The sequence below is a fragment of the Micropterus dolomieu genome, linkage group LG03, assembly GCF_021292245.1.
Source record: "Micropterus dolomieu isolate WLL.071019.BEF.003 ecotype Adirondacks linkage group LG03, ASM2129224v1, whole genome shotgun sequence".
NCBI classification, from domain to species: Eukaryota; Metazoa; Chordata; class Actinopteri; order Centrarchiformes; family Centrarchidae; genus Micropterus; species Micropterus dolomieu.
Window position 1 is genome coordinate 2,600,409 of NC_060152.1, and position 14,880 is coordinate 2,615,288.

Here is a 14,880-nt window from a genome sequence, read left to right on the forward strand (position 1 = left end):
ATCAATACATAATTAAATAAATAATAAAACAGACAAAGGAGTATTTTAATACTCTCTTGTTAAAGTAAAATCTGTCTGGCACAATATGGTATCCAGGTCATTATACTCTATACCAGGCTGCTGGGCAGGACAGGTTTAAAAAAAAAAAATCGATTAATGGAGGAAATTATCAGCAGAATAATCCATAAATAAAGAAAGGAATTTATTGCAGTCTGATAAAACATAGTTCAACCTCAACAAACTACAGCAGTAAAATCCTGCTTTTAGATTAATGCATGAATAATAATAATCTAATGAGATAATAATTTAACAGTCACAAGACATTTCTCTTTCTGCACTGAGTACTTTAAGTACATTTTCCTGATTTATACTTCCATACTTTTACTTAAATAACATTTTCAATGCAGTACTTTTACTTGTAACAGAGTATTTTTACAGTGAGGTATTAGTATGTTTCTGAATACTTCCTCCACCACTGGTCAGCATTCACACCACAATTTCTTCAGAAATTGCTTTTCTAGTTAATTCTAATGTGATATTAGCGGTCATTAGTTCCCCATATAGGATTACTATTACAGAAATAACAAAAGGGACAACTAGAAACTAAACTGACAATGGGAGGCAGTCACAAACGTATTATCCATAATTGTGACAAATTAAATCCGCATTCAGGCGTCATTTTTCCAGGTTTGTCATGGTTTTTGCAATAAGTAGCTTAGAAAGGCAGAAATTTTAATTGGACCCTCTGAAACACTCACCAGATAGTTGAGCGAGGATGTCATGGGTTTAGATGATGTACATGTCAATATAATTGGTTAGATAAGTAGCTGCTTTCTGCATGCCTTTGATTCTGCAGCTTCTCTGACACTCTGAATTATTTTCCCTCTTTGTATTTATTCAAAACACTTCCCACATTATAACTCACCATACAAGAAAACAGAGAACCAAGACGTTTGAGCACGTGTTTGTATAAAGCTGAATGCTGGTTATTATAGATATTCGTAGTCTGGTGTGAATGCACCGGACTAGTGGACACAATAACAGAAATAGCAATATAACATAATGTAACAACACCACAAACAAATCTGAGGAAGTAAAAAGCAACTAAAGTGTTTGTGTTTACTTATTAAATCGTTCATTTCATCCAAATGTTTTTCCTGTCTCTGGTTTTATGTGGGTTTGTATGGGCATGGTCATCTCCTAGCACCTGGTTCATTGCAACACCTGCTGGCAATCTCCTGCTTGTGACCAAAGAGCAGTTTATCCACCTCTGAACAGCAGCTTCAAGTTGACAAAAACCCACTAACAACGCCATGATGAATATATGATCATAGAAGACTATAAGCCTAATGCTGTTTTTGAATCTATAAGAAAACAGAGAGTGAAAGACACTGTGTTACTTTGATAATCAAAAAACCACTGTCAGAAATGTATTGCATGGAAAGTAATGGAGCTATGTTAATAGGAACAAAAAAAACCACAAGAAACATTAAACACGATGAGGCGAGGAAAGATGCTCCACTAATAAATTGGCTCTGATCTGTTGCCACAGAGACCCACCACCCCTTTCATCTCGTGCATTTGCCGACCTCGACTCATTTATCTCCACATTTATTTAGCTGGCAAGTCAAATAACCTCCTCTGAACGTCTCGTGTTCTGTTTGTTTAGATTCTTAACAGAATCTGACTGGGGAAATTAAATTCTGCTGCTTTTACTGATAATAACAGTCTAATATTATGCTGCCTTCGTGGTGCTGCTGGACGTCGCAGACACATGTGATTAGCATGAACCATATACAACAAAGAAGGCGCACAAAGTTTGTGCAGAGAAGAGGCAGACTTTGGTGTATCTGTCATGGTTCATCCAAATGTTTTTCCTGTCTCTGGTTTTATGTGGGTTTGTATGGGCATGGTCATCTCCTAGCGCCTGGTTCATTGCAACACCTGCTGGCAATACTCTCATTAATAATCTCTTGCTTGTGTCTCTTGAACTCTTTTTGCTTTTTTGAATTTCTCCCTGTGCTACAGTACTCCTGTGCCTCCCACACTATCTGCCACACCACGCTGCAACAACTGAACCACCATTGCTCCCCGATGTTCTCCTCATGTGTACCTGCCCGCCTCCTGCCATCACCAGCCATACTTCCCCACTCCTTCAGGTCTATTTTTGTCATTAAAAAACCTTTTAAGCCTGTCCAGATTGAAATGAGATTACTTTTGTCGAAGTCTGAACTACAAAAAAAGTCAGAGGTGTTTTTAAAGTTCACTTTAAATATAATTTCTGGAGGTCAGTCCGGAGGCTCAGGACAGATTTAACAACAGTAAAGGTGTTCAGAAAGCAAGGGCAGCAAACTTTCACCTTGGGACTGTTTTTGTTTTATTTGGCTAAAACAGCTATGTACCAACAGTACATTAGACTTGACTTTAAAGGTAATTGCGTGTCCTCTAAATTCACATTCGCGTTTTGTCTGAACTGGTGTACATGGTGATGTCAACATGCTGATGTTATGCAGGCTCATTGTTCACTATTTTAGTTCAGCGAATTAGCATAATTACATTTGCTAATTAGCACTAAACACAAAGTACAGCGGAGGCTGATGGGAGTGCCTTTAAAATAAATAAAAATAATAAAATTTTAAAATATTGAGCTGATGATGGCGCTAGATGAAAAGTCAGAGGATCACCCAAGTTAAAAGGTGCATTTTACTCAACTAAACATGATGCATGCTGGACTTAACATAAGCTGGTTAGAAATTTTGTCTGTTTGTTGCCGGCGCTGCAAAATGTCATCATGTCACATGACATTAAAACCTCGCAGAGTCAAGGTGGCTGCAGTTTTCTGTGTCCGGCGACCGCAGTAGCTTTTCTCCGGCTGCACCAGGGTGGAACCACCTTTTGACTGATGTCGCGGCAAATGCCTTTGCAAATGCAAGATCATACACTCTACGGGAGGTAGAATTTGTCTGACTTGACTGCAGTGTTATTATACCCCGCCCCCGCAGTCGCCTGCAGCTCACGTTTGACTATCAAGTCGCCGCAGTCATCTTAAACGCACCTATTAAAATTCATTCTGAGAGGGACATGATTGTCTGAACCAAATTTCATGGCTATCCATCTAATAGTTGTTGATCGTTGTAGGATTCATCCTCTGGGGCCCATGAATAGCAAAAATAAACAAAAATCTGAACCAATCTATCAAGTAGATGTTGACATATTCCACTGGATAAGTGAAAACTTAGACCTAGTGGTGGTCAGTAGGTATCATTCGACCGACAAAAGGCAGACATTGCCATCCCTAGAGCCATGCGGCTACCATGGCTAAAAACAACTTTTACAAACTTACAACAAGCTGTGCGGCTGCGTCCATTTCATCCACTTGTTGGCCATTTTGTTGACACATTTGACATCCCCATTTGTAATTCCGCCTACAGTCCTGATGGGCTCAGTTGTTTTTCCAACAAAGGAAACACACAACACCAGAACTAATTAAATAGCTGGGAAAAAATCGCACGTGTGGGCAGCAATCAAGACCTCTGGAATCCATCTGGAGGCTCAGTTCATAATTAAAAATGTTTTTGACATAACTGTGTTTTCACTTCCACTCCTTTGTTTCAGTCTTCAGTCAGACAACTTTTCATATTTTTGATGCAAATATCAACACAAGTGCCGCTACCATGGCTACAACAACTCTTATGAGCTGTACAGCTGCGTTCATTTCATTCATGTCACGGCCATTTTTGTCTCATTTACAGGAGGATGATGTCGCAAATCGTAATTCCATTTACAAAAAGCTTTGCGACCAAGAAAACAGCTGTCAGTGAGCAGAACACCAGAACTAACTAACTCGCTGAAAGAAATCGGACATGTGGGCGGCAATTAAGAGGTCTAGAATCCATCTGGAGGCTCAGTTCAGACTTAAAAATGTTTCCAACAGTTTTTTCACTTCCTCTCCTTTTTACTTCAGTCTTCCATCAGAGAAGTCTATAAAAGGTCCCCAGTCATCCAGGTTAAAATGAAGGACCAACTGGACTTAGATGAAGATACTTGAAGATGTTCAGTTGCCCTTGATTTTAACCTTCCTTGGTTCCGTCAGAGAACTTTTTCTATTTTTGATGTGAATATCAGAATTATCTCTTTTAATCTCACACGGTACTGCCTAATTATATTTATGTATTTATTTAACTTTCATTCTTAAATGACAAAAGGTTCCCCTCGCCTTTTTCAGGTTGCCACTCTGATAATGTATTAGGGCTGTCCCCGACTAAGGATTTACATAGTTGAATCAGAATCGTCAAGTCCTATAGTTGACTGATTGTCGAACCATGTGTGTTTTTGTGCACAGCGATTGCTGTGTGATTGGGTATGGTAGCTCCTCTTTAATCTTGAGAGTCGTTTGAAGACCCTTTTCTCTCTCTCTCTCTCATGCAGAGTTTTGCGTGCATGCCGTGCTGCTGACAACTGCATGCACGTCGCGGTTCCTCTCGGGTCTATTTCAAGTAGCCGGCTGTTAAAAAACAATAAAAATATTCTTTGTGTGGTTCATCAACGGTGATAAATTAGTCCCGTGAGGTGCGGACAACTCGGCACAACACCAGTGAAGCTGGGGCTCCGTCTCTTCAGCAAGTGTTCCTCTTCTGCCACTACAAACATTCACGCTACGCCGACGACCCAGGGTTTGGGTTGCAATTTTGGATTTATTCACACACTTTAAAAACATTTATTGAAAGTTTTATTCTTTTGACATGTTTATTTACAGCATTAAACGATGAAATGTATATTGTAACAGGCTGTATATTAACTTAATGGGAGAAAACTGGTAGTTCTATGTAAAATCAGACATTGAGCACCCCCATATCGCCAAAATGGCATGATCCTTGTTTTGCTGCGAATCTTCGACTACTCGGGGTCAGCCCTACAATGTATCATTACATTTTGTGAAAGATTTTTAGAACAAATGATCTGAAAACATTACAGACTGTACCAGCCTGATCTCATTCAAAGAACGGTTGCCTTTTCATTGCTACTTTTTCATTTCCCTTTTGAGTCACCTTGTTCCCATCAAGCTCAAGGAAAAGTGGTTTGGTTTTTAGTTTTCATCCAATTCTAGGAGCAGAATACAGACTGATGACTGATTACGATCCGCTTTATCATCAGGCATAAAATAGTCTCTGATTAGAATGGATTTGATCGCCCACTAATGGTTAGCCTCCCCTGGATAAATCACAAAACTGAAGTTCTTGCCTTTGCGATAAATCAAAAGTTTTAAATTTTAGTTTGCCTAGCTTCTAACTCAAGATTGGTCTCCATACACCTACCCACATTTATGATTCCCTGCTGAACATTGAGAAACATCTTAAGTCAGTTACTCAGTCTGTGTTCGTGCATGGTGGAGGAGTATTTATAGTATTTCTGTTTGAAAAGCCCTTCTCTACTTACTATAAACATGACTAATTGAAAATGAAAATTGAATCTAGGAAAACACAGTTTGTGTGATCATCTAAAATCACCTTCACCAAAATTCACCAACTTCTAAATGGTCCTGATGTCCACAACTTGGTGATTTGTGACCATGACCTCTGAGTAAAACAAAACACAACAATGAAATCTTACCTGTTTTACATTCAAGGGCAACTTTAGTTCTGTGAAACTAAAACTCAAAGTTTTACTAGTCATGATGGTATTACTCCAAACAGTGGCGAAAGTACCGACAGTGCAATCTATGCAGTTCAATTCAATCTTGCTTTATTCGCATGAATGTAAAACAACAATATTGCCAAAGCCACAAATAAATTACAAAACAATTGATTTTAAACAGTTCATTAAATTAAATAAATAAAAAAGTAAAAGTGTGTTTGTGTGTGTTGACAAAATAAAACAATAACAATGTATATATAAAAAATAAAGTAAATAAAAATTAAAGTAAACAAAACAAGGGTGTGTTTGAGTGTGTAAAAAACTAATAAATTAATAAAAATAAATATTATAAATAAATAAAACAGTGTGTGTGTGTGTTTGTCAAAAAATTAAATATTAAAAATTAAAATTAAAATTATTAAAAATACAGTAAACGTGTGTGCGTGTGTGTGTATTTAATGAAATAAATGTAAATAATTTTCAAATGTGAAATAAAAAAAAAAAACAAATAAAGAAACAGTTACTTAAAATGCATTGCAATTGCTCTGGGGCCCAGGTGATTACAAGGGCTCATGAGGGACAGTGACAATAGCCACATGGATCTGATGCAGTCATCCATTCATTACATACTGTTTAGGCATAATGAGTTGCCATGCTTTTATTGATTGTTATTTGTTCTTTGGTTATTGTCATATTGTGTCAGCTACTTTGTGTTATTTGTTACTGCAGGCTAAAAAGCTATTTTGGTTGTTTGATAGTTGGAGACAGCAGGTTTAATCGTTTAGTCGAGGCTTAATGAACAGTATAAGCTCTGGATCCCAGTTTGTATCTCACAACAAACGTCTCCATATTCACCCCTGCTATTAGTCATGATGTGAAGTATACACAAAATTAAATACTTTATGGTAGGCCATCATCTGTGCATTGTGGAGGGGGATACATGTCCAGCCTGGTAGGACCAGTAGGCTGCTGTTATTGCTTATTGCTTATTATGATAATAATTTACCCTTTAAGGACTCAGCAATATCCAGAGGCTCTCCACGCAATGGAAACATGGATTACAAGGACAAAATATTGTCTACAATGCGGAATTCAGTTTAATGTACATTTCGTTGCAAGGAAGATATATTACTATGATTACTATAGACCAGGGCTGTTCAATTACAGATTCAATTGGGCCGGATTTTAAAACCAGGGCTGGACATTTTCTCAAGAGTTGGGATCATTAGGATATTATTGACACACTTGTATTGGTACTCCTTATTGGTTCAGTTCTTTATCAATGCTTTTCAGTCGTATTTATTACTAATAATTGCATTTATTATTTAAAAAAAGAATGTAACATTTTACTAAACACATTAAACTAAATGTTGTTTCTAGAGCAGCAACAGGATTTACAACAGCAAAGTCACTAATAAATATTACACTAAATATCTCACAGGAAACAAATCTAACAAATCTAAAATAAATCATATTCATGACATCAACATACTGAGTGAAGTTTAGAAAGAATGAACAGCTCAGTCCCTCCTGTCCTGCTCTTCCTTCTGCTGCTGATGGTAGAGAGGAGGGCTGGTCTGTTTCCACCAGCTGAGTATAATGTGTCATATTTTAATGTAACTGGCAGACTAAGCTGAACAGTCACTAAAGACAGACAGCTTTCCATTTAGCTTGTATGTAACAATGAGCTATTAGCTGAAATAGCTCTGTCCTTGTGCAAAACCAAAACAGCTGCAGTGGATGAGAGACTGAGCAGATTAAGTCGCTAAGTTTTATTGCACCACGTAGGCCTACTTACACCAACCAGCATAGTTATCCTCAATGTTGGTAATGTCTGCCGATCAGCTGGCTGACTTCGCTCCGTGTGTGTGCGTGTGTGTGTGTGTGGAGTGGAGGCGCTCTGCAGAGACACAGAGGAGCAGAGAGGCTGCAGGTCGGACGTGTTGAGCCTTGATTGGCGGTGATCGTACAGCCCGTGTGAAACTCAACAAAGATGAGAATGAAGCTCACTGTTCACCATTTCAATGGGGCTGTTGTAGTCTTTTTGTTCAGAGGGGGCCATAGGGGGGTCCAGGGTCTGTGTTACATTGGCACTTGCCCCTGTTGGCTCCCCCTCAAAAACCGCCACAGACCTGTCCACCATGGTCTGTATGCGTGTGTGTACACGAACATGCGCTTCTGGTGTAAGCACAAACATTTAGTAGAATGGCTGCAGCAGTGAAGCAGACAGACTCAGTGGACTTTCGGAGTGAGTCTGGGGTCATGTAAACTTGGTTATGACTTTGTAGCAGGTGGGCCCATGATGAAGCTCTGCCCCCACTGTGCTGAGAGTAGGTCCGCGCTGACCGGGGCCAATCACATGTTACACTGCTGGTCCAGGCAGACGCTGCCCATGGTTTTAATCAAAAGCTGGGATGCAGGAGGGTATAGTTGCATGGTCAGCCTCTCCTTGGACACAGCGTGCGCAGGGGTCGGGGGGATTGAAGGAAAATATTTGCACCGTGGCCCAGCATACAACGTTACGCTACAGGCTCCAAAAGTTACGCGGAGAGTAAAACAGATTTTGTGCTGTTTTAAATGCTCCACATCTGCACGTTTTACTCCTGTTTTGACTCACTTCCACAGTTTATGACGCCATGTGGAAATTATTAGAGCAACAACAATGATTACCACGTTATTTTAATTAAAATTATCTCTGTGGCTGATGTGAATGTCGGTCACAGATCAGGTTTGAGAGTTTTTTTTATCTGTGAGCTCACCACCTGAATGGGAAATATGTCTCAGGTCCAGCTCGGTTCGCTATCTTGTTTATGTGGGTAAACTCAACATAATGCCTCGGCAAAATTCATAGAGCGACCTACTCTGAAAGTGCACCTGTTCCTTTTGGCATGAAGTTACTATTTACATATTTATGTGTCCTCCAAACTGGTTCATGCTCACACTGTTCAAAGAAAAGAACACCAGCAATGAATACACTGTAATATTTAACACAAGCTGGTTTGGCGCGCAGCAGTGCGGTCCAGGTGAGCTGCTGGAAACAAACCAGCAAGAAAACATTTTGCTGAACATTACTGAGCAGGAGATTGAGTCAGCAGAGACCAGACTATTTCCTGATATATGTGGCTACTAACTGATGCGTGTTGGGATTTTATGCAAATTACATTGACTTTTCAGAGTAAAATATCCTTGAAACTGTTCCAGAAGGGAAACATTTTCTGCTCGAGTGAACAAAGCTGAGCTGTTTGACCCAGTTGCTCATTCAGCCATGTTTTTTTTTGTTTGTTTGTTTGAAAAAGTCTTAAAGTGGTGGTATTTTGGCTTTTTCCCTCTCCTTTATTGAGTTATATATCTTTTTTTGTGCATGTAACAGGTTTGCAAAGTGAAAAAGTCCAAAGTCCAGCCCAAAGGGAGTTCCCACCTCCCACAGAAAACTCTGCTCTGAACCGCTTGAAAACTGGTTTGTAGTCCAGCCTTTCACTTCCTTTACTTGTGACGTCACACAATGCAAACGTGTCATAAAGCTTGCCAAGCAGCTAGCGGGGTCAGGCACGCCCTCAAACCAAGCTAGTCTGAGCGGAGGCCCTTTGATTTTAGTTAAGCCCCTTTTCCACTGCACAGTACGAGCTCGACTCGCCTTTGTTTGGTTTTCCATTGTAGAAATGTTGTACCTGCTTCCAGGTACTTTTTTTCGTATCACCTCTGTTGAGGTTCCAAGCGAGCTGAGGGATACTAAATAAAACGTGAAAACACGACAGACTGCTGATTGGTCAGAGAGAATATTCACTATTCACTGCATCATCATTGCTGCACCAGCCAGAGGCCAGCAACAGAAAGTTTTATATTTTACAGTTTTCGTATGTAATTTCATCACTAAATCCACTTCTGAGAAGTTTTGAGGTGAGAAATCAGCTTTGTAGATTTCCAATAATGACAGTTTTACGAGAAGTGATGGCTGAACAAAAATGTGCTTGAATATTGTCGGAGTTGAGGAGCTGCGCAAGTGGCTGCTGGGGAAGCCTGCTGTGACCCGCGGGAGGAGCGTGTGAGGCCGGCCAGCCGCTCACAGAGCCCTCTGCTCCCGCCGTCACACAGACCGCTGCAGCAACAACGGCAGAGGAAAACACAGCTGGAAGGTTTTCATACCGCTTATCTGTCTTTACATTCTGAGGAATGTTGAAATGTTTTAACTTAAAAAAGAGAAAGCTGTGTGAATCACTGGTGTGTGTGTCGCATTGAACATTACGTCGTGTGTGTGGCGTCGCTATGACAACAAGCTACGTACTATCTCTGGGTACTATCTGCAACGGAAAACGGAGCAGGGCCGAGTAGAGTCGAGTCTATCGATTTGCGATATGGTAGCATTTTTCGGCAATGCAGCATAGATCGTCAGAACACCGGCAACAGTTCAACGTTTAGCCCTAAAAGACGATGCAACTCCGACTCTGTTTGGGCCTGGAAATTCACAATCACAACCTCAAAGTAGGCTTTTATTGGTTGTGAATTATATTTAAAATAAACACGGCAATGTAACTTCACAGACTGTTCAAGTGCGGAGTTGTTGTAAACGTTGGCTAATGTTACACCTGATTTAAAAAGCTACTGAGCAAACGTTCAAATTGTTTGGCCAATTATTTTGTAAAATTTAGTTGAAATACGCTGATTTTTGAAGTGGTTTATGGTAAGATGTGGAACAATGATGTTGTGTGGTTGTGGACTTATTATTTATTATATAATTATACCATCTGCTAGGTTACGGTCGCAGTCTGAAGCGGCTTTGATTTGGATCACACTACCTTGTTTCTTACGATCCGCTCTTCTCTGCTTCTGATTGGCTAGTAGTCCTTACCTGGGAACTCCCAGCAAAGATTTTGTACAAGTAAGATGCATCACTCTGTAGCTCAAGAGCGGAGCGTACAACACACAGGGTGAAAAGAGGAGCTGCCGCAATTTGCAGTATTAGAAAAAAGTATTTGAACCTGAAAATGAGCAGAATACCACCTCTTTAAATTTTATTATAAATTTTAAATAAAGTTTTAAAGCTGGAAGCATTTGTAGTTGCCACAATTTAAACTAAAATGAAAATCTAATTCCTATTGAGATTAATAATCTCTACAGTATATATGCTGTGTCAATGCCCTTGGAGGGAGGAGACATTATGGTAATTACCTTGGTACCGAAGACTCCAGGCTCTCCTATCACACCCGGGACTCCTATAGGACCCTGAGTAGACGAGTTGCAGGAGTCAACAGAGGTTTGCAGCAACAGGTTACGTTATAGTTTCAACTATACATATATACATCAACTCACATCTTCGCCAGGGTCGCCGTCACTGCCTGGCAGGCCACTGTGACCTTTAGTGCCCTGAGAGAGAACAGGAGAAAGAAAGAAAGTGAGCAGAGAGAAAACGTAGTGCACAGAAAATCAGTATGGCCTGAACTAAAATGTCTCTGCAATATCATCGAATCCTGTGTTTGTTTGTTTTGGCTGTGGTTACTTTTCATTTTAATGTACAAACATAACTTATTTCAATTCCTAATATAGCACCTGGATTTGGTTGTAAAGACAATTGACTTTTGTAAACCACTCAGGAGGCTGGTGTATAACTGCTCTTTCATTTTTATCATTTTGTTTGAAATGTGTTTACTGTATTAAAGCCCAATAAAAGATGGCTTGCACTCAAAAGAACCCCATTAATGGGTGCCTCAGTGTGGACCAGTTCAGCAGGTGAGAACAGTGTGACCTGCACATAATAAACGTTATGAGAATGTAAAGCAGGGCCAAACCTATAATATTTACTTACTCTCTTGCTTTGGCATTTAGTTTTACTTTTACTTGGCTTTACTCATCTGTGACTAACCTTCATCCAACTACTGTGGCTGCAGTTTGGTTTCAGTTTTGCATGCATGTTTGGTGTTGATGCAACAGCCTGGGCAAAGGTTTGGGAAAGTTCAGAAACTAAACCATGTGCTTTAATCATCAAGCTTGTGTCACTGGTGCTGTCCAGACAGCATGGTAATGTAATGTAATGTAACAATAAATAAATAAACATGGTGATCACATTTAAGTATTTACTCACTTCCAGTTTCTATTTTTCCTTTATTACAATGCAAATCAGATATCTGACACCTAACTTTCTGTTTTCCTTTATGTCTTCCCTACTTAACCTGCAATTTACACCGGGGCAGTGGCTGAGTAAAAGACCTTGTAGCAATTCTGATATTTTTCTTACTTGGAGTGAATGTTTTGAGGGCATATCTGTATTGTGTGAGATAAGATATGAGAGACTGTCATATGTGCTAGAAAACTAATTTCAAAAGTTTAGATATTGCACAGGCTCCAGAAATGAGAGACAGAAATTTTCCATTCTTCCTCCTGAGAGAGTTAAACTTAGGGCTGGACGATATGGCCAAAAAGTTTAGCACGATAAAAAGTTTCATATCTTTCGATATCAATAATTATCATAATAAGTATGAAATCATCATTTCTTTCAAGTTTAAAGGCTGATTTTTGCTCCAAAGTTGAAGAAACCTGATGGTTAATTGTGGTTTGATCTCTTCTTTATGGTCAACACTTGATGCCAAACAGTGGATCACTTCACAAATCTGAGGTAGAACATTCAACACAATTTTGATAAAATTTTTGTCAACAAATATGCACGAATAAAGTTAAGTAAAAGCTTTTTTCAGTCCTTTTTCTTAAAAAAATTAAGTATGGTATGATTTAAGTGAATAAAATCAAACATTTACTGAATATTTATTAAACATTTGTTATATTGTTATTGAAAAAAATTATATTGCAGTAATTGTTGTTATTGTTTTATTGTCCAGTCCCAGTTAAACTTCATAGAGTTTGTGCCCACTGCCAGTGAGATACAACTGAGATAGACTTATGCGTTTCTATTTATCACCCATAAATCAGAAAAAGTAATATTTTGTTTGGAGATGTCACATTCAGAGTCAGATGATACTGAAAACCAGATGAGACTTTTACACAGTTTTTCCTCGTGATTAACAGAGTTGATCATCTGACATAACAAGCTTGTTTTGTATTACATCAGGGATCATGTCTTCAGCTTAACATTCATATGTTTGTCCTCTCTGGGCTTCTGTAAATGATAAATAAATAGATATAGTTCTGGATTATGGGATATAAGCTTAGTGGCTTTCTTTCAAACAGTGAGATAAAAAGACCAAACCTGTGCTCAGAAATGTTTGCGGCGGATGGACAAATTGTTGCTCGTCACAAAATAGTTCATCAAGGTTAAATTACAAATGTTCTTTTTACACTTTTGCTTGCGTTTGGATTAAACAAATGAAATACAACGCGTTGGTTAGCGAGCTTCAGAGGTGCTGGGACAATAAATATAATAAATAAATAATAAATAATAAATGAGTACATCAAAAGTTCCACAACCGTAACAAGCTCTGTAATGGTTCAAGGATGGATTGCCATGGGCTGTACGTGACATGAAACATGAACATGACTTCGAACTCTGAAGCTGTGAGTGTTACCGTGTTTTGTGTTGTTTTACTGTTTATTTTAAAGGTTAGCTAACTTTCCGTTAGCATATTGGGCAGCTAATGTGGTAATGATATAGCTACATCTGAAAAAGACATGAGCAAACTACAAAAAGGAGTTTGCTTGGCAACGTTTTTTTGACTAGCACGCCGCAGCTAGCTTGCTCAGACCATGAAGCTGCTGTTAGCGGCTCGCTGTGCAGTGAGGTGACATAGACAGACACTCTTTCTCTGTTATTTGGCACCAAATCACTTCATTGATGAAAAATGAGATAATACCGCATACCACGGTGGAAATTACTTCACCGCGACAGTCCTATTTGCTTAAAGTCTTTATGCTAAGCTAGGCTAACCTCACCCTGCCTCCAGCTCTGTATTTAACACACAGACACAAGATGACTCTTGCATATTTTCAAAAATGTTTAACTATTCCTTCTCAATGTAGCGTTAAAAAAAAAAAAGGTTTTATACGCACAGCGAACGGTTCACATCACATTTCACTCACAAATATTAGTTTGATACATCAAACTAACATTTGTTGAAATTAAGTTCAGTAGGCTATAATAGCCTGTTATTAATCTTAAATTGACTTTCCTGACAAAATAGCACAATAAATCCTGTATTTTCAAATTGATTATAAAACATCCGGACATCAGACTTTCCCAGCAGCACGAGAACACACACTTATTTCAGTTATTTCAGAACCCACATCTACACAGTCTACAGTCCCTTTGTATCTGAAATTCAACAGATGAGTTCAGTCTGAGGTATGGACAGACAGCTGTTGTTTTACTTTCAGGCCTGTTACTGCCAGTCATCGTTAGTACGCAGACGGTGGCAGGCCACAAGGCCTTTGCAAAGGTCAAACCTGTGACCTTTTAGCTCCTCCTGACCATCTGACGGTGGTACTTCATGTGTTTGTAAACCACAAACCCGTGACAGCATGGTACATTTACTTCCTCATTTTCACAATCATTTTATTTAGCAGTGTTCAGCTAAAGGAGTTTTATGAAGGGCTCAATCTGATATTCCCTTTTTTTATATGACTCTTTTCTTCATGGATTTATTATTCGAATACCCGACCACCGCCTGTTCAGTCCAATAAGAATTGCTTGCCAGGCGCATAGACAAGTTCTTTCTGCAGTCTCACAGACTACACCACACGTCCACTTTACTTCATGACATGCCCCCCCGATTGACATATTTTATATTGAACAAAACCATGACGTTTTTATAAACCTATCTATGTAGTTTTGGTGGCTAAACCTAACCAAACTGCGGCCATTTAGAGCACGTGTCATGTAGTAGCCGTGTGCTGTGGTACTGTGGACCTGCAGATAGACCCACTTGGGCACACATGCCAATAAAGTTTCTTTCTTCTGGGTTTACTGGGTACGTGGCCCCGTGAATACCGCTTGGTCCCCTGACTTTACATTGTGATGAAGTCTTTTCTTGGCTTTTTAAATATTAAACCTATATGGATCAAAACTTCATTATAGAAAGAGTCATAATTGTCCTTGTTTGCACTTTGCAGTGTCCTGCAATTTTACGGATGCCTCTTTTATAATAGTGCTCAGGGAGAATGCTTTTGCCACAGGGGAATTTTTCACAATATGGTCAGGCTGAGCTGCGCCAGACAAACAGTAACACTAGCGCCACCTGGAGGCTGTGATTACTTCAACGTCTACTTGTGACCATAAGTGGTGGAACGTAACTAATTACATTTACC

At 39.3% G+C, this 14,880-nt stretch overlaps 1 protein-coding gene across 1 annotated transcript in view; it reads right to left on the reverse strand.

The window, feature by feature from the left end:
• Window positions 1–14,880, reverse strand: part of zgc:113232 (uncharacterized protein LOC541546 homolog) — a 47,316-nt gene that overhangs the window by 17,055 nt on the left and 15,381 nt on the right. The window contains exons 15-16 of the mRNA XM_046044429.1: window positions 10,942–10,995; window positions 10,801–10,854 (exon numbers count right to left, since the gene is read on the reverse strand). Coding sequence (XP_045900385.1) covers window positions 10,801–10,854; window positions 10,942–10,995 — 108 coding nt within the window. The remainder of the gene's footprint in view (window positions 1–10,800; window positions 10,855–10,941; window positions 10,996–14,880) is intronic.